At 38.6% G+C, this 26,612-nt stretch overlaps 1 protein-coding gene across 12 annotated transcripts in view; it reads left to right on the top strand.

The window, feature by feature from the left end:
• The window catches only part of DOCK3 (dedicator of cytokinesis 3), a 225,308-nt gene that overhangs the window by 121,374 nt on the left and 77,322 nt on the right, over positions 1 to 26,612 (top strand). For all 12 annotated transcript variants that reach the window (XM_056337656.1, XM_056337652.1, XM_056337658.1 and 9 more), the window contains exons 11-15: positions 2,216 to 2,276; positions 3,527 to 3,674; positions 12,313 to 12,401; positions 15,950 to 16,075; positions 26,024 to 26,148. In XM_056337656.1, coding sequence (XP_056193631.1) covers positions 2,216 to 2,276; positions 3,527 to 3,674; positions 12,313 to 12,401; positions 15,950 to 16,075; positions 26,024 to 26,148 — 549 coding nt within the window. The remainder of the gene's footprint in view (positions 1 to 2,215; positions 2,277 to 3,526; positions 3,675 to 12,312; positions 12,402 to 15,949; positions 16,076 to 26,023; positions 26,149 to 26,612) is intronic.

The raw sequence follows: 26,612 nt of genomic DNA, 5'->3' as shown, positions 1-26,612 counted from the left end.
ATTGTGTTTTCAAAAGAAGTTTAGTGGTAGACAGCCAATACACCAGCGTTGTTCTCCCCACACAACTCTGTGTTTTAGAAGTGACTGTTAATGCTGGCATGGACATCTTTATTCAAGTAAAAAGGAAAAAAAAGTGAAAAAACATGCACACATAGCCATCATCTCAAGTTGTTTATAAAGTCATATATAAAGCCCTAGAGCTGTTTTTCAAAAGCCTTCTGTTGAAAACATTTTATACAAACAAACGAAAAAAAAATCATTTTAGAAAGATGTGAAGTGATGGCAGTTGTATCAGTGTAAGGGGAGGAGTGAAGTGAACAACAGTAACTGAGCTAAAACCTTCGTTTTGGGTGTTTCTCTTTCGCATGCGTACACACTTCTCCTCTCTCCCACCTTCTTAGGAAGAATACATTAATCGTGTTGTGTTTCCAGTTGCTCTTGTCCTGAGAAATGACTGGAGCGATGCCCTTTTTTGGGGGGGAGAATTTGGGGGCTGTGTGGCAGAAGTCAGTACATAACAATAACATGATAACACAGTAGAGCTGAGAAAGAGGCAGCAGCTGTTGCGATAGAGCACAAACAGCCCTTTTTGCATCAGAGTCTGAAACGTGACTGAATATTCTCACAGTACATATTAACTTTTTAAAGTGTTCTTGTTTTGGAGATTAGTAACATAAGGAAAACTTGAAGAATGCTAATATTTTTAGGAAGAAAGAGTTCTTAGATCTTTCCTCTAATTAAAAAAAAAACCAACAACAACCAAAACAAAAAGAGGGGGGAATGTCTTAGAAGCTGATCTTTGTTTATAATGTTATCAGAAAAAAATACAACATGCCAAGGAAATTGCAGTTAAGACAGCTTCTAACATGTGAATGCAAAATGCCACGGTAATGAACTATTGAAAAGTATTCTATGTGTATTTTCTTAATTTTTCTTGATTATTAAATATTTGTCAGGGTCAATAATACTTTACAGGGTCAATAATTCAAGACAAAAAAGGCTTCATTAGCTTCAGCTTTCCTTTTACTCTTCTGTAGGTTCTCCTTTTCCCATTTTTTGGTGGTTCTTCAAGCTCGTTTTTAAAAGTTTTGATCTGCTGTTCTGTGACATGGAATTTCAGATTCTTTGTCCGTGTTTCTAGTTGCTTGCCATAAAAATAACTTTTGGGAGATATTACAGTCCTGTGTTTTGCTAAGCAACTACCGTATTTTAAAACTGAGTTTATTTCTTAGGTTTTCCAATACTGTACCACTGTTTCAAATGTCCTAAATGTAAGAGTGACCATCTGTGTCGCTAAACCATTAGAATGTGGCCCTTTGCATCTACCATGCTCCCCTGCTAATGCCCTGCCATGTTTCAGCGGTGAGGATGGGGCAGGGAGCATCTCCAGTCAGTGGTCTGCACGCAGCCTGCGCTGCTTTTGGACTTCAGCTATGAACGAGCTGCCCTGGGCTCCCACCAGCCCTTACAGGTAGAGCCCATACATGCTGTGCATGGTCGACGCGCTGCCTTGCTGCTCTCATAATGTAATGAACATATATGAAACAGGGTTGATGCTGCACATTTAAAAGCATTAAAATATACAGCCTTCTACATTTTTTTTGTCTTCAGACTTTTGCTTGGTGTGCAGAATTGCACCTATCCACTCGTAAAATGGAGACTAGGTCCAAACGCACTTGAAGTTTTATCTAAATTCTGACAGTCACACTGCAATTTTTTTTCTAGAGCCATCTTGTGAAACTAAGACTACGCAGTGAGAAATCAAAAGCCAAAAAATAAAAGCAGAACCAAAGGAACAGGGTTAGAGGCAGGTGTTGGGACCTGCAGTCAGGGAGTGGGGTGAGGGAAGCCAGAATGGTTTGCACGTGAGGTAACTTAGGGGTTTAAATTTACTACGTGTTTGAATTAAGGATTAAATGAACATATAAAATGTTTGCCAGATTTTTGATACAGCATCATTAGTCAGTGGAGTCAGAATCCTTAATTACTTTTCCTTTTGAAGGACACTTGAACCAAATAGAATCCTTCTATACTTTATTTTTCTTGTCTGTAAATTAGAAATAATACTACTTTCTCCTATTTAAAGATGGAGGAGCTAAATGAATGGAGACCAATACTGTGTAGTCCTTATTATTGTTCGTGGGAGTTTGAAGGCACTTAATTTGGAAATGCAATGTCTTCTTTCTTAATATATATATTATTTCAAATCTTTTAGGATCTCAGCAGCAAGGACATGAAGAGAGATTTGTACATAGTTGCCCATGTAATTCGAATAGGTATAGTATGATTTAATGCTTAATATATATATAATTATCAATGTTTTTACAGTATTTTTAAATGTATGTTTTAATTAACTGACATTACAATTTAACCAGTTAGAAAACTCAGTCATAGACCATGCCTGTCTGCTGGGATTAGTATTCAGACCATATGTAGCTCAGTGTTACAAAGTTGTTGATGACTGTTTAACAGCAAGTTTTTTTTTCTCAGTCTGAAACAAAATACTTGATTAAAAACCACAGTTGGAGGAGGAGGAGGGAGGAAATAAAAAAGCTTTTGGTTTAATGTTCCAAAATTTCAAATGAGGTGTCTTTACTGAGGATATATAGCTGGTTTACAGGGCAGGGCATCAGTATACCTGGCTGTTCACATCTAGGAAATCAGAGGCTGTTAGACAAATATACAGAGAGAGAGAGAGAGATCTGTTTTCTGCTGTAGGAGTCTGTGGTGCTCCCAAGCACCCACACTCAAGTTTAGGGAGATCCTGTACAACAGAGGAGCAGGGGAGCTGTCACGCCTCTCGGGTGTTCCTTCTGGCTGCTGATGCCAAAAGGAGCGCTAGCAGCAGTACCTGTCACGCTTGCAGCGCAGCATTCAGCAGCATACAATTGCTGCTTTCCAGGTTCTCCTGGCTGCTTGCACAGAGCTATCCAAAGGATGCAGAGTGCTCAGACCTGACCCTACCCAAGGAAAAAAGCAAAACCAAAAGTTTTACTCTCTACTTCCCTCCAGCAGGCGATGTCCAGCCACCTCCCTGGACGTGGGGCTTCCGTACATGTAGTCATTGCTCCGAAAGACAGATATATTAATAACAAATGCCCCATCTCCTTTCTCTTAGCTTTTATTGCTGAGCAAGTGTCGTATGGTGTGGAATATCCCTTTGGTCAGTTTGGGTCGGCCATCCTGGCTGTGTCCCCTCCCAAAATCTTGCCCGCCCTCAGCCTGCTGGTAAGAGGGGAATGTTGGAGAGACAGCCTTGACGCTGTGCAAGCACTGCTTGACAGTAGCCCAGACACCACTGTGTTATCATCCCCTTTTCTAGCTACCAATGCAAAGTACGGCGCCGTGAGGGCTGCTGGGGCGAAAATAAACTCCATCTCAGCCAGACTCAATACAGAAGTATAGGAAAGACTGCAAGGTGTAGTTGAAACTTGCTGTAGGTATGCACACTCAGAGGGATAATAGGATAGAATAGACAGAATGGCTACATGTGAATCTCTAACCTCTTAAATTTCTGTTAATTTAGGTCGCATGTTGCTAAATGATTCAAAAAAAGGGCCCCCTCATTTACACTATCGTCGCCCCTATGGCTGTGCAGTATTGAGCATCATGGATGTACTTCAGTCAATCTCTGAAATAAAAGAAGAGAAGGATTTTGTTCTCAAAGTTTACACGTGAGTAACTCCTAGATGGAAAATAATTAGGAAAACCACTTTGTATATGTTGGGTGATGAGATACTAAAGAGAGATTAAATATCAACATGCCATAAACTGCATTTGCTGCTTTATCCTCCTCACAAGGTAAGCTAGTGTTGCTGGCACTGTTTTTTTTCTCCTTTGTTATTCCAGAAGCTTATAGAAACTAATTAATTTTAGCACAGATGTTTCAGGTATGTGAAATGCTTCAGAAATTATTGAATACTGCCTAAATCTATGTGACATACAAAGCTGCACTTCTGTTAATGTGATTTACTTAAAATCTGCTAAGCTCAAAACCAAAGAAATATGCTGTATTTCACCTGAGGAAGGGAATAGTTACTAATGCCCCATCCCCCCGCCCCATTCCTTATCAGTCATGGTGACCGGCAAAAGAAGTAGAAAACAACTGAAGTCAACAGTATGTGACCAAAAAACTCTAAACAAGTCGACATTTTTTGAGCAAGAACCTACATCTTCGGTTATTTGTGATTTTAGACTTTGAACTAACAAATTCTGATTATGAAATGTGGTCTCACAGTTGTAATAAAGAGGCCACAGACAAACTGTCTGGAGCCTGCAGGGAATATTCAAATCTCTTGTCAGTGAAGATAAATACTGGCAAGATCTGCTTTGCAGATGGGCTGAGATACAGCTGACATTGCTTTGTGATCTGTGGTCACTATTCTGAGTAATAAGATAACTGGGGGGGGAAGCTACAGAACTTTGTTATTCTTTCAGAAGTGCAGCAACAGAAAATCTGACATTCAAGGGAAACTAGAAATGAAAAAATGGCTTTCACTGTTCACTGCAAGTTTTTTGGATATCTCTTCCTACATTAGAAATCTGTAAGTTCAAAGAAAAGTCTGTCACAGTTGGTTCTTCCATTCTTCTTTTGCCAATGGTTACAAAAACTGTAGCAAAAATGTCAATTTATAAGGAAGGACATGGTCTTCTTTCTTCTCTTTGTCAATAAAATCTGGATGATCTTGGCATTTTGTCACCATGCAGTTTAGCTTATTTCAGACCAGTGGTTTTTGGTTATAGAATTTATGTTAATATTGACCTTGTAGGTGTGATATTAATAATTGCAACTGCAACATTTTGAATGCTTACAGTAATGGAACATTCTCAAATCACATTTCTGGTTTGATTCCCATTTAATGCATCTTTAGCTTCTTACTCACTGAAAGATGGGAGAGAAAAAGCTTGTAAAATACTGGACTTCTCTGTTTGTCAGTGACAAATAAAGTCATGCAACCAGTTAGAGCAATCTAAAGTCCTAGGACTATGATCAAAAAAAATCACAGGATGGGGAGCTCCCCTTTTCCTCCTCTTAACCTGAAGTGTTTCGGTAATATGGATTCCTCCCACATCACCCAAATACCAGCTGGATCTGCCTCAGTGTTTATATCAGCTGTTCTGCAGATCTGCTTCCCCACACCCTTTGTTTCCAGCATCCATGCGCAGCCATTCCTGCCTTCCCAGAGTGGAGGTAGGGCCTGGAACAGAATTCAGCTCTCTAAGCAGATGCTTGTAATTTTTTATCACTACTATCATTCACTTGGGTGGTTGTAAAACTTGTACAGCATATTTTCACGTTAACTGCTCCTTGGAGTGTTCTCTGTAAACCTCCAACAAAAATCTTCAGAAGGGAAAAGGGATCTATCCAAACAGCACCAGCTTATCCCTTTTGCAGCTTCAATAGCTCTTGGTCTGCCGTGACTGAAAGTTTTCACAGATTTATCTGCTTGCAGCTTCGCTTTGCACATTCTTGTAGCTAACCTACCATTTCTTGCTTTGTAGACTAAAATTGAAATGACAGATTTTTGTCCTTTGTAAGTTTAAAACTGTATACGAACACTTAAACAACGCTGAACTGACTCTCTTACCTGCTGCTTTCGTTTTGATTATTGTTAAAATGCCTCAGGCCAACCCCAAAACATCATAAAAATGAAATAAGGAGAGAGGTATATTTCTATTTTTAAAGTAAAAAGCATTCCTTTTTGTACACTGTCTGGCTAATTCTAAATCTTACAACTGCCACAAATGAGGCAGCATACAGCCAGAAAAGCCTTTTCACAGGGAGAAGCTGGAAAAAATTTGAGACTGAAAACCTAACAAAGGCTGAAGCAAATACATGGTGTTTCAATGGAGACTTTTGCTGGATCCACAAGAGGAGAGTGCTTATCAGGGGTGGGGGGGAAATCAATTTACCTCACCAGTCTTTCTCAGCTTGCCTTATTGTTGTTAAAGATTTATGTCTGAAAAATACTTCTTTCTCACAATCCAGATTTTTCTGTTAATCCCACAGTTACGTTATAATCTTACTAAGAGGATATAGTACCACAGCTCTAGATATAAGCTCATTATGTCAAAGCATGAAGGTTTACTTTTTAAATTCTTTTTAATAACATCCATGTAAAATATTTAAAAAGTGAGATGGAAACTAAATTCTTGATTCTTTTTTTCCTGAAATCACTTGATTTCATATTTTTATATGAATTTTTATCTCTAATGGAATTTCTTATTCATTGAACATGACTCTATGCCAATCATCCCATTCCCCTAAAACTTCATATATTTCTCTTTCATATTATCTTTTTCAGTTTTATTTTTTGTCTTATTTTCTCACAGTTATTTGGGGTTTTTTCCTCTTTCTCCAGCACTAGCTCTTAAAATTCCTACCTCTCAATGTGGTATACTGCCTGAATGCCTTTCCCTTTTGATACTCAGTTGTTGCTATTTGCCCAGCTGGACAAGAGCGTACATCGCGTTTCTGTCCCCATCTGTCTGACATCAGGGTCTGATGCAGTATGGCAAACATTCCATGTGGTAAATTTACTGTAGAACCAGCCAACCTGAAAAGGTGATGGATGGCTCAGGAGAAAATTCTTATTTAAATGAGAAGTATATTTTGTAGTGTGTTTGGTATTTAGACAAGTGAAATGTTAATAAAATGCACAGCAAGCAAGTATTTTCAGGCCAGCGTTTCAGACCTGGGAGAATATTCTTCTTCTTTGAGTTCAGGAAATGTGAAGTGCAGCTTATATTGGTAGTTGGTACAAAACTAGCTTAAAGCTATCTTTACAGTCCGTTGATTTTGGGATAACTTTGTTCCAGGTTAATTTGCAGGCATAAGTCATTGGAGGCTGAAGTCTATTTTAACTTGACTCCAGAGGCTGGTACAGCAAGTAAAAACATTATCAGAGGTTAGAAGTTTTCTATAGTCTTATCTGTGAGGATGGTATAGAATTTTTCCTATAGGTTATCTCTCTCCTTCAAGGAGAATATTATCTGTGGTAGGATAAATGACTTTTAATATCTTGGCAATGCAAAGATGGTTATTTTTTCGTGACAAGTAAGCTGAATATTGGTTAAAGTTCTGAGTTAGTGCAGAACACCACAATTATCGAAAAGGGGTTTTTACTTTCTTTGATGTTTCTGTTGTGTTTTGGTTTTGAGAGATTGTTTTGGGGAGTGCCAGTATAGTCAGTTTGCCACACTGTTAAGTTCTGGAAGGTCACTGCAGTGCTGACCTGCCTTGAGTTACTCTGTGGATATCTGATCTCTCCTCCCAAAAAGGATATAGTAGTCACAGAAGGTATGGAGTAGAGCAACTAAAATGTTTAACAGCATAGTCTTTTCCTTATGAGAGAGATTGAGAATGTGGGGAGCTTCACCTTCAAAAAGAAGAAAAGTGGTGGTAGGAAGGGATATGACCAAGACTTGACTTACAAAATTATGGTGAAGGGTAAACTGTTGTTCACAGAACACAATAGTACAAGAATTAGGGATGCTTAATGAAATTGGTAGGAGATGATATCAAAAAAAGATGGAAGAAAGTACTTCCTTAGAAAGCAGGTAATGATCTTCTGGGTTGGGCTGCCACAGAACGTTGTGAAGACAGGCAGTATTAGCAGGCCCGAAGGGGATTAGACAGGTTTATGAACAACAGGTCCATAAGCAGAGGAATAGGAAAAGACACAATCGCACACCTCAACAGCTGCAATCCAGCAACCTCAGGGAGCAGGGGGCCTGGGCCTGGCTGCTCACGTAGCCTGCCCAGATAGTATCTCTTGTTGCCAGTGTGGCAAGCTCTTTTTTTCTTTTGGTTTTTTTTTTTAATGTTCTTACGTTCTTAACAATCAGCTGAGATGTCTGGTACCTAAACCCACTGCAGTGAAAGGAGGAATGTTGATATAGGTGGAGCTGAGATTTCAGGTGGGATAATCCCAATCTAACTGCACCAGATAACCTGGGAATACAGTCTGATCAGCATTTTAATTACATGAATACTTTTGGATAGCATACTGGGCTGGGAGGAAGTAACTCTTCATCTTTTTTCTCCATTTTTCCTTTTTTACTGTCTGTGCTTTGTGTTTAATTTATTCCAAGTTGTCTATGTTCTTTTTCCTTTTATAATAATCAACATTTGCGGGGGGGGTCAGTAAGTGTGCCGTGACAGGCTTTGTGGGTTATCTCGTTACTCTTGGCAGTATATGGTTTCATAATACTGAAGCCATGGAAAATTACCAGCTACTACTTGTTCTAGATAGCCATAATTCCTTTTGCCATACTATTCTTCAGCTACATAATGCAGAAGACAAAAAAATCGCTGCTGTTTTCACAGTAGCTGGTTTGTAGCTTACGCTGATCTTGCTGACATCGTGTACCTCTTGGGGGGAAACAAGAAAACCGAAAAAAGTTAATATGCTTGGGAGAAGTTTTGCAAGTTACTTAGGTGTCAAGACTCCTGTCTTGCTAGGAGCTGAAGGCTTGTAGTCTGCATTGCTGTTTTTTACTTCATTATGTGATAACAAGCTATAGCAGTGATGGCACTTTTTCCCCAGTATGATTCCATTTGAGTTCAGTGAGTTTAGCAGGTCTGTTATACAGGTTTACATATGCTAGTGCAAATAAAATTGTGTGATTTTGGTGTTAAGGTAAATAAGAAACCTGATTCAGGTTGATAGGGACCTCTCTAGTCCACCCTCCTCTGAGCAAGGCCAGCTGTGAGATCAGACCAGGTTGCTGAGGGCTTTCTCCTGTCGCGTCTCAGTAACCTCCATGGATGGAGACTGCATAGCCTCTCTGGGCAACCTGTTCCAACGGTGCTTGACTGTCCTCATGGAAAAGCTTTTTCTAATGTCCTGTCTGAACCTTTCTTGTTTGTGTTTATGCCCATTGCTTTACACCATCTCACTATGCACCACTGAAGAATCTGGCTGGCTCTTTTGTCTTAATAACTGCTTGTAGGTCTTTGAAGGCTGCTGTTTATGTTCTCCTTCTTGCCTTGTCCTCTCCAGGCTGAAAAAGCCCAGGTCCCTCAGCCTCTCCTCCAACAGTGTGTGCTCCAGCCACCTGCCCATCCACAGGATTCTCCCCAATTGTCTGTTTTGTACTGGAGAACCCAGAACTGTGCACAGTGTGCTAGATCCAGACTAACCAAGTAATGTCTTTTCCCAACTGAAAGTAGAAACATGTAAACAAATACTAGTTAAATATTGGTATGTTGTGTAAACAGTCATTTACAAAATATACTTGTGAATATATCTTGTAATTGGAGAATTTTTTTTCTAAGGGATCAAGACTGTGTCTTTGCTTTTTGAAAAGTTTTGGGTAGTTCACTAAACATATAGCATGGGTTACTTTCTATGGGAGTAGGATTTTGGGTTGAATAAAAGTTGCAGGATGAAAAAAGACTCGAATGATACAATAATGTAGCTCAGTAAGTATATATATATATACACACATAGGGATTTTTTATTTTCCAAAATGGTAAGTCAGAGAAATGCTTCAGCAGCTCCAAACCTATATTATGCCTACACTTTGGTCCCTGCCATTGTTTTAATACCTGAGGTTTCTTGTCTTTGAATATGTAAGTTAATACCCTAACTCTATGAAAGAGTTTAGGTATTAGTCACTGCCTGGAAACAGGGAAAGCTAATGAAACTGAAGATCTGCCTGTATCTCCTAGGGGCCTGATTGTACAGAGAGACCCAGGAGACCTCTAAGGGTGCTGATGACACTGAATCCAGTGCTAAACACAACAGCTGTAGTCACTTGCATTAAAAACACAGCTCACAAGAGAGATTATATGGATCGTCTTTCATGTAATAGCTTAATAGAGGGGCACTTCAATTCTTTGCCTCCCCACCCCACCCCAGTCTAATGTACGTTTCTCATACAATGGACCAGTAGCCTACTGACTCAGAACATGGGGCTTGTTTCCTTCATTGCTTTCTCAGTGGCACTGCAATTCTTGCTTTTTTGGCTTTGGATCCTAAACAGAAGTATGGCATTTCTGACTCAGGTACCCAAGATCCAGAAAGAAGCAAGCATCCAGGTGTGCTCTTGTTCTCTTTCCTGCTTTGCTGGCTCTCTGCTCATGATTTTTTTTTTTTTTTTTTTTTGTGGGCTATCATTAAGAGTAATCTGTATTTCTCCATGGCTGGGAAGGAGACTGAAACATCTGCTTCTGGTGCTCTCAGCCATCTCTGTCACAATGTAATCTCCAAATGCTGCAGTGTCCCTAATTTCTCTCTCCAGAATCTTGCCATCAGAGTAATGAGAATATCTATAGAGCTATAGATATAGTGATTTACAGAGGATTTTTTTTAAATGTTTCCCCACTTCAAAGTATTTATACATAAGGCATGGAGCAGAACAGTAATCGATACTGATTTTGACTTTCCACTGCATGGTTTCATAGCCTGATTTTATTGCAAGGGAACATCATCATGCTGCAGTAGAGAGCATAGTCCATTCTTCGTTCTTTTCTTACCTTCTTGTTGTCTTTATAATTCTCATTAACTTGTATTTTGAAGATTATATATTCCAATCTGAGGAAACAGTCCTGAGAAAGGTTGAGAATGCAGGAGGGAATTGGCAGTTAGCCATTAAAAAAAAAAAATGAACAGAAGGAAATTCTCATGTAAGTGCATGCAATGTCACGTGATTAGTCTAAAATCTCCAAAATTCTTAAGGGCATTGGAATGGTGATGGGAGACGTTAGGAGCTGCTGAATCCAGCAGCCTGACAGAGGTGAAGCTGCCCCAGCTCCATGCCCGCAGGTCCAGCCAGGCACCTATGTCCCACGCGTGCACATACACACAACACACACGTGTACAGCCAGCCACACAAGTCAACACAGGCGAAAGTACACGCTGATACAAACACATAAAGCACCTCAAAAGGCCTCATCCTGTTTTCCTCTCTGGTTTGTCAGGGTAAAAACTTCTTAGTGGAAAACATACATACATACATACATAAAAATACACACTACAGATCCCTCCCGTCCCTAGTTTTAGGCACTCAGTTCAGGCATAGGGCATGGTCAGACAAGCATACTGACAGCAACCTATTTACATCCGAATGGGCCATTTTATACCATTATCCCTCTGTTTCCCTACAATCCACATTAAGTCTGTAACAATCCCAAAATGCTCTTCCCCAGCATCCCATAATGAGCCCTGTATCGCCAAAGGCAGTAACCCACTGCAGTCATCAAAAGGATCCAGAGAGCCTTTCTGGTGAGTCATCCTACTGGATTTCGCACCTGCACAGTGTGCTGGCCATCCTCCTGCGCCTGACGTTGTTCCCCCACCTGCCATTGTTCCTCAGCTCCTTTGTGTTCGCAGAAAGATAGAGTTGGTAGGAAATGTCTAGAACAGTTTTGTTTGTAGGTACTGCCATTAAGTGGTCTTGGCCAGATGTACATCCAGTGGGTTTGAATCCGAGTGTTTCATCAAGGGCGATGCAGTCAGCTCTCCTGCCGGAATAGCGTCTGAAAAACGTTACAATCCCAGCACCAAACTGCTGTGTGCTGTTGGAACTAACAGTGGCATTTTTCCTGGTGAAAAATTAATGAGTGAAAGTATGAGAAATCTGTTGACAAATAATTACATTGTCATTTCTATCTTAGAAATCTATTGAGGATTTACAGGTGGTAATGTAACTGAAATGAAGTATAACAGTATTTACAAATGCTTATTAAAATAACATGTAGATGAATAAACAGTCGTGAAATATTCCTTCAGAAGATGGTACACATACGGAAGCATACTTTGTGGTGTTATATATTTTTGTCCTACAGTTTGCGGGGGGAGTTGCATCATCTTTCAAGGCATTCTCTAAAATACGTAGGTAAGCAAAAGTCTTGTTGCAGATGCCTGAGATACTAAAAAGAAATCCGGGTTTTATTTAGTCTTTCAAATTTCACTTTGTATTTCTTGATTTTCACTTTTTTAAAAATTAAAACCAAAAATGTAATATATGGCAACAGTTAATTTCAGCTTAAAATTGTTTTTCTACATTCACAGGTTTCAAATATGGTGTCGAGAGCTTTCTTTGTTTGGTCATAATATGAAGAGTGAAACAATGGCTTTGATGACTGAAAAGTCACCGCAGGCTCCATAGTGTCCATAAAAAGGCTTATGCATGTTAGGCGTGGGTTTGTTTCCTTCCACTTTTAAAAACAAGAGTATGTGGGATTTCTCTCATGCATCAAACCCCCCCAGCCTTTCATGGTAGCTCTACAGCAAAGCTGATTCTCCTGTCCTAAGACGGTTCAGCAGAAAGCTTTTAACTTGAATTAGTGTTCTTTTATTTTAGGTGTAACAACGAAAATGAATGGTGCCAGATCCATGAAAATATTATTCGCAAGTCCAGCACCAAATACACAGCACCCAGCTCAAACTATGGTAAATATTTATTTGTGCATTTTTGTCGTAATAACAGCTGAAGATTTCCTTTAGGAAACTGCTAATTATTTATAGCAGGCAAATTCAGTGAGATGTGAGATTATGCATAGCTGAATTTTCCTACTTGTGATTTAAAAGTTTAGCTAAAATTCATTCACGTTCAGTTTACAGGTGAAAATCTGTATTGCATATGCCAATTTAACCAGGAAATTAAAAAAAAAAATAAAAACACCTGATTTTTTTTTTGTTCCGAGATATGGCAGACAATAATATTAATTCAGCATGCTAAATAACCTTCATCATTATATCTGTATTGTTATTTTATCTCAAGAGAGGTCAGCAGCAGAGAGAGCAAGTGGTCTGCTATAGTATTAGCTTACTCTGTGAATCTTCACTTAGTATCTGTGCTTGTGAAAACTGCTCGCCCGTGGGAGGATACAACATGAGCAGCAATTGGCATTGGCAGAACTCCTTTAAAAGGGTTTTTCTCATGATACTGGCTTAAGTTACTGTGACCAGACTTGGCTGCACAGGAAATGAAGAATTTAAATTTTATTCATCAAAATTTCCCTGAGTAAAACTGTCTTCCTTTTCATCCTGTATTCCCTTGAAAATTCCAGGTATAGCACATATCTGAGGCTTGCTCTCCTGAGGATACCGTGCAGCCCTGTCAACAGAATGAAAGCCAGAGCTTAAATTTGTTGTAATGTATTTGCCTGACTGTCCAGAAAATAAGCAGTGTTTTCATACTTACAAATTAATTATCCAGAGGACTCTCTGTGATAGTTTCAGCTAAATGTTTCATTACATAGTTCAGGAGAATAACTGTCTTGGCAGAGTTTTTTGACACCTTTCAAATCCATTTTTATTTTCCTAGCTAATGGCAGATAAATATGGAAAGTAAATCTTGTCCTATCTTGTTACTTCATTTAGTGGTATCTGTAGTTCACGAATTCAGAGCTATCATTACTATTCCATTTCCAATGAACCAGCTGGTAGGTTACAGTTCTGCTTTGCTACAGCTAGTTTGGCATTCATTACTGAGTGCCTGATTCGTTGGCTTACCGATGTCCGAATACTGATATCGTCTTAATTTCACTTGACTGCATATTGAGTATTGTAGTGGAATATACAGTTCACACTTCTATAGAAGATATTAAGCACAATAATAAGCAAATGAAACTGTTTTCAGGTTTCAAATTTTATTACCTGGAAAGCTGATCTCCTTCCCTGCTGTTCCTCCTGTTACAGTTAAGGTCATCTACCACTTCTTAAAAGATTTTCCTGAATTGTTTACATTTTGAAAACTTGCATTTATTTCCAATGCCAGGGGTCTGCCTAAAGTTTTTTTTTATCAAGCGTGAGCTTTTTTGAAGAGCAGAAAGAAATAGTAGCTTTTTATCCTTGCCTTTGGCTTTTCAAAATAATGATTTCAAACGTTTCCTTAAGATCTAATGCATCTCTGGAATAAGAGGTTGAAACTTGGCAGAGGTATTGCCCTGGTGGCAGGGGCAGTGTTGCAGGCTGACATTATTTAAGCGTAAATAATACGGTTTGGATCTCAGAGCCTGCTCTTAGAGTGAGAAAGTGCTCAAATCACAAGTGTGATTTTTTCCCTGAAGAAAAACGCACTGGTTCTTTCTCTCCCCACCTTCCCAGGGCTTGTGTAAAAGTAATCCTCAAATCTGCTGCAAGGAGTAGAAAAGAACTGGGAGGATAGGCTGAGCAGAAAAGGGGACTGGAGAGTAGATGTACAAAACCTCATGGGCAGAGCAAGAAGGTTTTGGGGGTGGAATATGTGGGAGGGCATCACGTAAGTAACACATGTAATACCATGCTGGAAAATGACATATTCTGTTATTTCCAGTGACTGATTTTTATAGATAATAGATTAATTCTGGTGCTGTTTGCTAAGTACTGGGGGGGTTGGATGTGGGGAGGTCTGAACTTCCAAATTTGCTCCAGTCATTTTTGCTGGAATTTTCAATTTAATTTTATTTGTTTGTTTTTAATAGCAAAAGAGGATATAAAATAAACAAGTTTTTCTGTAAGTGGCAAAAATAGTCAAGACTGATTTCTAGTGATTTTGCCTCCTGTGTTCTGTTAAACCTTCTGTAGCGCCTGCACACACAGATGCACATTGCACATGGTATTCAAAGGGGTTGAATTTTTTCCGTGGTGATAAAGCCTCTGCTTTCCCTGCAGTGCTTTGCAGCGCTGTCCTGCCTACTTAGCTGGACAGTTGCAAGTCCCTGTTTTGGCAGCTTTGGAGTGCATACATGCTGGTTGTCCAGCTGGCTGGTTGGCCTGCCTTTCCCTTTGTTTTAAGGCTTTATGCTCTTTTTTTCATCCCAACTCCCAGCGTTCATTAAACATATACAATCTTCATATTATCTAGCTAGCTATTTGCCAGATTTGGCTGAAGTCAAACAACAGGCTTGAAAATTATTTCAAGGGAAGAGAGCAGAAAGTGGGTGGGAGGTACATGATATTACCAGTTTCATTCCCCTGGTAACTTGTCTAACAAAATGGCAACTAAATATTGTCTGCAAAGCTCGTATATACAGCTTAGGAAATAGCAAAATGTTAGTTGGCGCAGGCAAGACTGTACAAGGCAGTGTCTGTTTTCATATGTGCTGCTCCACTGAGTGAACAGAGGATAGAAAAAACTGTTGACTAACTGGCAGTCATTAGATGAGATAAAGGTTGTGGAAAATTGCTGTGTAAATGTAATTCACATTGATATGTGAAGCTGGTAATATATACTCGGCAGATGAGACTAAGCTTGCATGGTTGAGCTTAATCCTGGTGTTTTCTGGTATCACAACACTTGACTTTGTAACCTTACCAATACATTATCCTCATTTTAGGGGTGTAGTATGCTTTAAATTAAAAGCAACTAGGGAAAGCAGTTGGACTGAGATTAACTGTGTAATTATTCCTAGTCCAGCTATTCGGTTGATGTACTGAACATCAGGTCGCGTTGAAAGAGCTAGTTGCAGAAGTCACTTTGACTAGTTGGTGCTCTTGAAACTTGCCGAGCTACTGAAGGGAATTTCATTAAAATCAATATTCCTGTATGAAATAGTTAAAGTGGAACAGATATGCTTTGAGGATTTTCTAATTTATTTTTTTTTATGGTATTAAGCAGGATCAAAGGCACTTTAGAGATATTCTATGACATTGTGTGATGTGGTAGTTCAGATAGAGGTAGCATTGCTCATATGTGTGCTGTAACTTGCTGTATGTGAGGAACAGAAATAGTGTTAAGTACCTCACTGTCTCTTGCAATATCTCTGTGAAATTAAGTATTCTGATTTTAAAAAAATGTATTTTAACACAATGTTACACTCTTAACTGATCCCTTAAAGCAGTTTGGTTTCTTCCATTTCAATTTTAAATTACTCCAAGGGAGAAAAGAACTCTGTATTTATGTATTTGTATTAAATTAACTGTGGAGCAAAGCATTATATTACCTACATGCCTTCTGTGTACAGACATGTAATTCTTAGGTCTGAAAAAATTAACAACTTTGGGTTTTTTTCCAGGACTTATAATATCTCTTCAGCTTCTTCGTGGTGACATGGAGCAGATTCGAAGGGAAAACCCCATGATCTTTAACAGAGGCGTTTCTGTTACCAGGAAGTTGGGTTTTCCTGATGTTATAATGCCAGGTAAACATAACAACTCTTATCTTAAAATATTGGTAATTTTTTTCTCATACTCTCCTAGACAAGTCCCACAGGAATGGGTGCTTTACTCAAAGAACATTGCTAATAGAAGAGTTGCCTTATTTATCAATAAATGCCAATTCCAGATTCAGGGAGGGATGCTAAAACATTTTAATCAACAAACATTATAGTAATAGAAAGTGTTACATTCACATGCATGGAAGTTGATCTGGAAAGATTGCTTTGATGTTCTCCCTACCTTCCCTGCCAGTTAGATATCCCTCATGGATGCTAAGCTTAGAGATGTTTCTTTTAAAATGCATCAATTTCTTCTTCCCAATAATCCAAAGCCTGGAAAGAGTTTCCACTTTGCCGCCTTGATTTTTGGAATTAGTATGAGCCTTTTGTAATGGTTGACAATATATGAGGCTGCAAATCTGGTCTGATTTTCCAGCTGGCCTTACAGAGCACGTAGTCCCTGCAACAGTGGTCTTGACTGAAGCATTGCTGTACTTCATTTGCTCCTTACTTCTGGAGCAGCAGCTTGAGATGCTTCTTATTTTGGCACAAGGTGAGGTAGCCCCAGCATAGCCAAGAGTTCATTTAGGGAGGAAACCAGAACCTAGCCAGTCATGCAATCAATAGATATAAAACCTGGCATTATACTGCCTTCACTTTTACAGTGTAGTAAGAAATGGGCTTACAAATTATATTACATGTATAGCATTTGAAATACTACTGCTTTGCTATGCGTTATAACCAAGGCCAAGGGTGACTTTGCAGACATGGGAAATTTTATGAAAGCATAATGGGAAAAGTATCAGATTTTATTACTTGAAAGACTGCAGTAGTGACGCATCAGTATCAAAAGTAGTTGTTGTGGCCTTGTTATGGAGGCTTTTCAGAAAGCACAATAAAAATAGGGAGTAGGTAGGAAGAATTTCTAGAAACTAAAGTAACAGGATTTAGAACAGTATGTGTTTTATTTACTAACAAACTTGGAAATAATAGTAACAGAGCAGCAGAGGAGGTGGGCTATAATGACAATTATAGATTTTAGTTTTTAGTGACCTTATAGCAGTTTCAGTCTTAACCCAAAGAGAGAAGAGATTAAATATTGTCTGTTGATATGCAGGCACAGCTGCTGCATGGTGATCTGCTGTAATTGAGATCACAGCTGGATGTGTCAGCTAGACCAGCTAGATCACAGCTAGAAAAGTCAACATCAACAATAACATTTGCATACCTTTATAAGTGAATTGATTCTCCTGTAAGAACTGCTTTATCCTCCATTTCTGTGTATAAAGCTGTCCCTTAGGTGCTTCAGACCACTGAATTTTAGCCCGCCTAAGGAATAGCTTTATGGCCTCAGTGTTCCCCTCAATTGTTTTACCATTTTCTGGGCCCTGTTTTTTTTCTGCAAGCTGGCATAGTAGGCTGTCTTCCCTGTGCTTCTGCTGTTTTGGGCAATGCTTTTGTCCAGGGCTTGAACAAGCCAGTTAGCAGTTTCATGTGAAAAGTACTCCTACCCTAAACTTTAACAATTCTTTATTCATTGCAGCTAATTCAAATTTCCAAACTTTCTTTCTCTAAGAACTCTAGTGAAAATACTGCCTCAGTGCAAAAGATGTCCAACAAATCTGAAGTATATTTTTTTTTTTTGTGATATTCAGCCTAGAGACATTGGATGTTTAAGTAAATTAAAACCCGATTCCAGAGTGTGTGTTTGCAGCACTCCCACTGTAAGGCTGGCTATACGGGTGTAAGTAGTAAACTTCCCAGCGCTGGTCAGCCCATCAGTTTTTTAAATGGTATTCTTCAAAAGACCGTAGTCGCTTGGTAATGTCATGATTGTGAAAACCACAGTTTTTGTTGGATAAAACAGAGATTTTAAGATGATAATCTGTTTGGAATTGGGCTCATATATATAGATCTGCTCAAAATACTGATTTGATACAAAAAAAAATGTGTGAAAGAGCCACCATTCTGCTGTTAGATGCTTATTGCCTCTCCAGAGCGGCTGCACACCCAGAACTTCTCAATTCAAAGGGGGCTAGAAGGGGGCTGCATATATAGCACTTAGATGGAAAGCTTTAGGCATTTGATTCTGGAAAAAAAATTGCTTATGTTTGCGGAGAAAGGCAGTTTGTAAATGTCCTTAAACACAGCCATGGAAGTGTGAATAGATTTTCACTATAATGTTAAATTAGGACATTACCAGAGTAGAGGTGAGATTTGAAGAGAGAGGTAGCAGTGAATGGTGCTCTGAAGAAAAATTTTCATTTCCTGGGTACTCTGCAGGATGATGAAATCTCTGTAAAAATTAGGAGATTAAAATATAATGTAAACTCACTGATGCAGGGAACAGTGTTCATTCTAATTACTTATCTTTTTTTTTTTTACATAAAAGTGTGTTTGACATTATTCAAGTGACAGCAGATACTTGCCTGTTAGAACAATTGTTTTTAGAATTACTGTTTTTAGAACAATAGATCAAACTGAGCTTTGAGTTTACCTGATGTCCAGGATAGAACATTTGGGCAGAGTTACCCTTCAGGTGGATTAGCCAAGTTACATGAACAAGGAATGCCTGTCAGGGTTTTTTTGTGCTTCTGTTGTAACAACCAGAATCAAACATTCTTTCTTAGCTTTACTAGTGTTGTCTAAAGCTAGAAAATACTTTGGGGTCAGGGGAGGTTATAAAAAAGCCCCAAACAAACAAAAAAACTGTCATGCATGTTAGCAGTTCTCAACTATGTCTACTGCTTTAATTGTCATTGTCAAACTACCTTTTCCTTGCTTTGCTTCAGAACTGATTCTTTCTCATTAAAGACAGGGTTTCCTGTTTCAGAAAAGAGCACAGAAAGTTCATCTGTTGTATTTTGCAAGTGGATGCAGATTTTTCAAGGCACTGATTTAAAAATGTTCTTTATGAATACATTAATAAAGGCTACATCACCTGGTATTGTTAAAATATGTAGTGATCATTCTGCTGAACCAAGAAATCTGTTTTTTAAAAAGTAAATAGCTCTAGGGTTTCAAATTAATCTTCTTGGTTATAGGTTCTGACATTTTCATTTTCTGTTTTACTAGGAAATTCTTTCACATGTACACATTTTAACCATTAAAATCCTGTAGCTGTGTCTTATCACACAGTTTTCTTGCCCCGTTTTGTTTTCTAAACCGTAGCATTAGTTCCTGTATCAAGCAATTTTTTCCCCTTACTCGCATTTGAGCAACGTAGGTGGTAGCTGGTCATCATTAAGAAATAAAGTTTAACTGGTCTTTATGTGCTTATATCTTGCATGGTTATGCAGAACAAGATTAATGGCCTACAAAATAACCATGCCTGTCTTCATTTCTAAAGATAAAATGATCTTTGTTTCCTACTGTGTTGTGATCAGAGAAGAGCATCATAAAGACTTGAATTCTTTTTTGTCCGAATCAGAAGGGATTGAGTCAAACCAGCCTCATGAAGAGGTGTGGTGGGCTTTTGTTCATTTGTGGGTTTTCTTTTTTCTTTTCTAAATTATGACTGGGTTTAAGACCATCCATCTGATCCTGACAATTTTACCTTTCCCCAGAGATAAAAGCAATGAGGCATGTGCTGCTTGCCTTTTGGATTGCAACTTTATTTGTATACAGAACTTGCTGATCAGAAATCTATTGCATAGGCATGGCGTTTGTCAGTACCCCAAAGGACATCCCTTCCCTTCCCCATGTGCTGATAAGTATTCTGTCTTTTACTTTGATGCTCTGATGAAAAGTGCATGCTTCATCTTCAACTTGTGAGTGATGTTTCTTTCTCTTTTTTTTTTCCTCTCTCCTTGTCGTAATTTCCTGGCTTCTCTCCCTTTCCTCTCCCTTTACTCTCTCCTCTTTATTTCTGATGCAGAGATGAAGATAGTTGGGTGTAAGTTTCTGCTTTTCTGTGTAATGTCTGCCTGTTGCTTGCTTTTTCCCATTTTCTCTTCGTTCATGGAATGTTGGGGATCGGTAAAGACAGCAAACCATAACATCGTAGGGAAACTTTGGTAACAGAGGCACAGGCTTTGTCTTGTCAGTCTTTCTTCATACCACAGTGTTTCAGACAAATTTAGTAGCTATGACAGATGAATCAGTAGCAAAGGTGAGAAACATCTCAGCATCTGTTCTGTCAGTGAGCACAGTCATGGCAAAAGGACATTAAGAAATGGACATAGCAAAATCCATCAGCTGTTCTTGCAACATTCATGACGAGAGTCAACAAGACTAGAAGATGTAATTTTTTAATAATTATGCCAAAAAAATGTTTACAAGGAGAATAAAAAATATTTTTGTCACAAATAAACTTGCAGAAATGCAAAGTTGGTGGAGATAATAAAAAATATATTAAAAATCAATTTCCAAATACTAAAAGCAAGCTGTTTCAGGGAAATCATTGAATTTAAACAGAGCAATGTATAAATTCTTTTCTATACACAGAGGCCAAATGATGGATAGCAAATAATCTAGTAGGTACTGGTTGTTCCTTTTCCTTGAAACAATTGAGTGTTCTGCTCACTGAAAGCTCGAGGAACGCACAGAGTTAAACTTGCATGATGTTCTCTTCGGGGGGTGGGTGGGGAAGTTAATTTAATTCACCATATAGGCAGTAGGTCAAAGCTCTGTTTCCCCTTGCTGCTGTAATACTACTTGCAATAATGTTAACAGTTACATGCTGTAACTCCTTGAAGAATATGGACCTTAAAACAATTAGTTACTGACTGGTGAAAGGGCAAAGAAAAATAAGCTGCTGCAGTGGATCTAATGTGATTCCCAGAGCCTGTCTGACCGTACAAGGCTTCTTCATTCCAACAGGCAAGTAGTGACACAGTGGGCAACACAGCAGAGTCACACCGGCATCAAAGGTGACTGCACTGTTACAGCCAGGGAAAATCATGCAGTGTGAGGCCTGGCACTTAATCTGTTGAGTTGTGATTGAGAACAAGTCCATAATCAGCCAGAAGGAAGGCCAGAGAGCATTTGAGACCCTTCCCGTGCAGTGCACTTGGTCAGTTTTTTTCCTTTAGTCCGTTTGGTTTGTAAAAAAAATGTGATGATCGCAGAGCTGATTGTGGGCATCGTTCTGTTAACCTCATCAGTCTTGAAATCACTGCACTTCAGAAGCAGTTGCACGTTTTTCATTTAGAGAAAGTTGCAACTTAAAGGCGTAGTATGCTCTTTGAGATCAGAACCCAGTTACTGGTGCCCTGCTTTGTGCAGTCGCCTCCAAAGCTGCAGCAGAGATGGGCTGTGCATCCAGGGAACGTCCAGCTCAATGTGATTATCTTGGCCTGAAAGGACAGCGGTTACCATTGTAAAGAGCTAGAACAAATACAGGCAAAGCACATTCTGACGCTATACATGAATATATTCTACATTTTATAGTTTGTTTCAAAGATTTTACTTACTTGCTGGACTCTTTGAGTCAAACCCTTAGTGGTCTGGACTGCTGTAACTTCAGTCAGTGGGGTGATGCTGATTGAATCTAGCTGTGGGAATGCTCATTTATGTATAGGACGTAACTGTATGGCTGTGGTTTTACTCCCTAAGCCATTGTGGAGCATACTCTAAGAGTCCTCCTTGCCCATTCACGCTCTGGAGTTTTTTGGCACGCTTCTGTGAAACGCCAGTATTTTCAAAAAGATCCTAAACCCAGTGATGTGAGAGAGTCAAGCAGACAGTATATCACAGTGTTGGGCCCTAAGCAAATAGGACCGTCTCAACAATTTAACAAATACAGGCATAAATACTGATTTTCATAGATAGGTTTTTTATATTTTTGGCTGCTTAAATTGTAAAAGACTAAACTTCCAGTTGAAAAAATCACATTAAGATTCTCTGAATAAATACAGTTATTTTACTAAGTTACTTGAAACTGGACCTACACATCCTGAATGTTGTGAGCTGCCACTGTTCCCCAGCTTACAGGGATATATTACATGTCCTTTACAGGTTCACAAAGCCACAGAATAATTGACCGTTTAGAAAACAAATTTGCTAGAATCATGATGTCAGATATTTGTTTGTCTCTTTCTCCTTTGGGAACTTACGTGAATTGTGTAAGCTTTTTTTGTCACAGTATTCACCTGTATAAAACAGGAACCATTCCTGTCCTCGGTGTACAAAATCTTGTAGGAACCCTAAATGAAAAATGTTACATTAAATGCAGGCAGCTTCTGTAAATTGTTACTACTTTGCAGTTCAAGTAACGGATTAATCTTCTAGTAGAAAATGTACAAATCTTATCAGGATAATTCTCCTACTTATTCTAATAGATAGTAGTCAGTTACTGGCCATTGGACTGCTTAAGTTACTTGGACTTGAAAATGATAAATAAGTGTTTGGAAGTCTTCCAGTACATTTCTTTATACTGTAACCACAAAATCAATATTTGGCTAGTGCAGCCTTTGCCACCACTCCTTTTTTTCCCCATTACTGTTAAAATCATTTCAGGTGATATGAGAAGGCATTTAATTTCAATAAAAGTGAACCCTCCAAAGCTATAATCTGTGATTTGTGATTTAAACAATTGTACGTTTGACATAAGGCTTTGTAAATAGGTTAAAACAAAAACCCCACAGGTGAAGGAAGAGCCATGTAACACCTCAGGAATATTTTCTTAATATATTATTGTGAAAAATCCTGTCTTTCAAGACATTTCATAAAGAATGAAGCTCAGTAACTGCATATGTTAAAAGTGCATGTAGTATGCTAAAGAGGAGTTTACGTTTGGTTTTAAGTTGAAAACAGTTGTAGAGGGGTGGGCTTCCAAACAAATAGCCATTCTGAAAACTCTCTAGGTTTTCAGTTTATCCTTGACAGTCACCTAACACAAAAAGCCCTCAGCTTAAAATGTCATCTGCAGTTTTTAGCCTATAAGTACTTTTGGCCCATTAGCCTTCTAGCACTTTTTTATTGCTGTGCTGATGATCGGAGGCTGCAGCTGACCCAGTTTGATAGGCCATGCTGCTCTCTGGAGCCAGGAGGCCCGTGGGCCCAGGCTGGTGGGCCATGCTGCTTTTCTCCCAAAATACACGCTACTGCCGTGTCAGAGCCAGCACTTTTGGGACAGTGGTTTGCCGTGCAGAGGGCGTGAATTATCTGGTTTGTTAAAAAAGGACCTTATTTTTCTCTTTTTCTTTTGATGATGGAATTAAATATGGGAAAAGCCCTGTCTGCCAAGATTTTTGAGTTGATAGCTAGCTGTCATTCTGTGTTAAAGCTGCCAGGGATCACTCGTGATCCTACTGATCACGCTTGTGTTAAGCCACATGCAAGCTGCCCTGCGCGCTCTGGTCGTGCACTTGTGTGCTGGTGTGCAGAATGTTTTCTCTAGCTTTGCAATTTGCATACCCAAAGTTTTTAATAAACTGCTCAGTGTTCCAGCATTTGCTCCAGTTTCTGTGCATCCTGTTAGTGCATCTGAGCTCAAACGCTCAAAACCAGTAGCGACTGGAGAGAAAAAAAATGGCTTGTGAGGACTCAGCAAGCTGTGTGGTTAGTGAACGTGATGGGGAGAGCAGAGGCTTCTTTGCAGTGAGGTTATATTCACTGAGATAAATGCAAGAGTTTGATTTTTAGCTTTAGAAAGTTTGTAGCTTTTTAAAAAGCATTTTTTATCTCCAGATTTTTCAAGAAACTGATGGGCTCCATATCTGATAGTTAAATGTGTTTTGTCTTTGCTAGATACATTTACTTTCCTATTTTTACTATATATAATAACCTTTTTTATTTTTTCGAGATTCAATAGACAATATTTTTACAAGAGAAGGTGCACCGTTATACTTCACTAAAATACTATTTCTCTTCTTTTTTCTTCATTTTGATTCAGATCCACTGGTTTTTAGATTCCTCTCCCCCCACCCCGAAGGCATTTTTTATTTTTTTCTAAATTAGTGCAGTGATATCCCTCCTGTTAAGCTTCACGCAAGATAAGATGCTATATATAACCAAATAACTCCCTTTAATTTCAGCTGGAAAATGATTTGCTATCTGACATTGGACTTTGTGTAACCAGACTGTCTTCCAGAAAAGAGGTCATAAATAGGAAGCTCCAAAATGCTAATTATACTGAGTACAATTGATTTCTGTGAAGATTTATAGCATACAAATTGAAACTTTTTTCCTCCTTGTGCAAACTACTGAGAAAAAAGGATGGACTCTGTTAAGCAGGAGGATTTTCAAAACAGAAGTCCCTACTTACAAAACCCGTTGCAAATATAATAATAATAGTTTATTTCCTTGATATTCCTACAGTCAGCATATAGGTGGCTTAGCTTGATTTTGAACAGCAAGATAATTTTCTCTGTTGTGGGGGGCTGTGGAGCGTTGCATTTGATGACTATTATTTGATGAGAAAAAAAAGATCAAATATTTGAGGTCTTTCACCAGCATCTTGCTGTCATCTTTTTCCCGTTAATGAACCATAGCATTTTCAAACCTCTAGTTGCGTGGTGTTTCAAGCAGGCAGCTCTGTGTGAATCCACAGTGAGAGTGAGGTTGATGGAAAAAGGAGGACATTTTGCATACAGATTCCCATTCATAGAGAGTTCCTAGCAGAAAGCACTGAATGTCAGCTACAGAGCTGTATTTTCCATGCTTAAAAAAGTTGTCCTTATCTCCAGAAATAAAAATGAAAGTAAAGGCAGGACTGAAAGCTCCTGTTGTTTGTCCGTCCCTACAGTAAATTAAGGAACAAATTCTGTGGGGTTATAGACGTCACAAAGAATTTGAAGTGCTTCTTTGACAGACACAAAAGGATATCCCTCACTGCCTGAAAGCAAATGCTGCCTATTTCATTGTGCTTCTGATTAATAAACAGATTTAACTGCATCAGCTTCTCCAAGTGGAAGAAATCAGGCCTTCGAGGAGTCTCTGCTTTGCTGGATAGCCATTCCATTACTTGATTATTTAGTCTCTTGAGGCTGCTTAACAAAATACTTGCCTTGAAAGAGTTCACTTTTTTGTTTATTTTTTTATGTATATATATTTATATATTGCCCTTTAATATGTTTGCTATTCTGGCAAGTAAATGAAAAAATGTGGTAAGTGTGAGCTGTCATGAAGTGGTGACAGTAACTAAATTTTACAGAAAAATAGGTGCTACCTGCTTCCTTTTGGTGCATGCCTTAGAATTTACTGCATTAGTTTTGAAAGCAGAGTTTCCCACATCAGATTCCTAAAAGAAAATAAAACGTGACCTAGAATCTGTGAAATTCAGGATAACAAGATGCTGAGAGAGATGCTAATATTTCAATTTCTGAATAGTCATTTGCTCTGAAAGCTCTTGAAAATGAGGTAGTGAGAAATTGGCAAGTATCCATACTGCGTGCTTTGTTATATCCATGCATATGGATACCAGAGGCTAGCCAGAAATCTAGCAAAAAAAGAATTTATAATTCCCTCTTAATCCATCTGAACTGAATTACAACGAGGTTTCCAAAAAGGCCGCTTTTATTGTGTTTTATGATAAAAAGGAATTATGAAAATGTAGAACGTACTTGAAGAGCTAACTAAACAAAATGTTCTGTTGATCATCACAAACAATACTTACTTTTCTTAAAATATATTGGAATTAGGAAGTCTGGTGTTAATGATGTTTAGTCAGGCTTAACCTGATACTTCCAAATCAGCTAACTAGACATAGCAGTAAAAGGGTTTTTTTCCCTTTCTCACTTACTCAATAAAAGCAAGTATTGATTCCTAGTTCACATTTAATAAAGGCATTACTAACAATGGTCTGATTTTATGCACTGATATTAAAACGTTCATCTTTATTAACAATTTACTTGCTGCTTGGAATGATTTGGGCATCAGCCATGGTCTTGCAGAAAACAAAAATCGATTTGCAGAATCAAAATCTGTTGCCTGCTGACACTGAGTCATCCATATTGAATTTAAGTGTGTGACTCCGCTCTTTTACTGTAGGTGATATACGCAATGACTTATACCTGACATTAGAAAAGGGAGACTTTGAAAGAGGTGGGAAAAGTGTGCAGAAGAACATTGAAGTGACCATGTATGTGCTCTATGCAGATGGAGAAATCCTGAAGGTAAGTGCCTTCCTCATTGAGCTTCAGGTGCCATGTGCTTGCTCCATGGACACGTTACCTTGTTTTGTTGTCTTAATACAAGGGAAGTGCTAGAATAAAACTAGCTTTTACTTTTTTTTTCCCCCCCAAGTTTTTAAGTTATATATTATGATGAAGGAAGTAGCCAGTTATAAATTTGAAAGAATTTGGAGCACTACCCCTATATGGGAATAGGCAACTTGGAGAAAATATTCATAAACTGAAAAACTTCCATAATTTCAAAATGTGATGTCAGTGAAGAAAATTTAGAATAACTGTAGTCAGAAAGAGCTGAAGAGTATGTGACAAATATCTAAAATTAAATAACGTGTGTCCTACAATGTGATGAAATGTGATTACAAGAGAGACTTAAATCTGTGTTGTTGGAGTTACGGTACTGAATGTAGTTTTGGAAAATAAATGTCACTAGCTGTATTTCCAAGATA

The sequence above is a fragment of the Falco biarmicus genome, chromosome 4 (genome assembly GCF_023638135.1).
Source record: "Falco biarmicus isolate bFalBia1 chromosome 4, bFalBia1.pri, whole genome shotgun sequence".
Lineage (NCBI taxonomy): Eukaryota > Metazoa > Chordata > Aves > Falconiformes > Falconidae > Falco > Falco biarmicus.
This window is presented reverse-complemented; position numbering and strand designations above follow the sequence as displayed.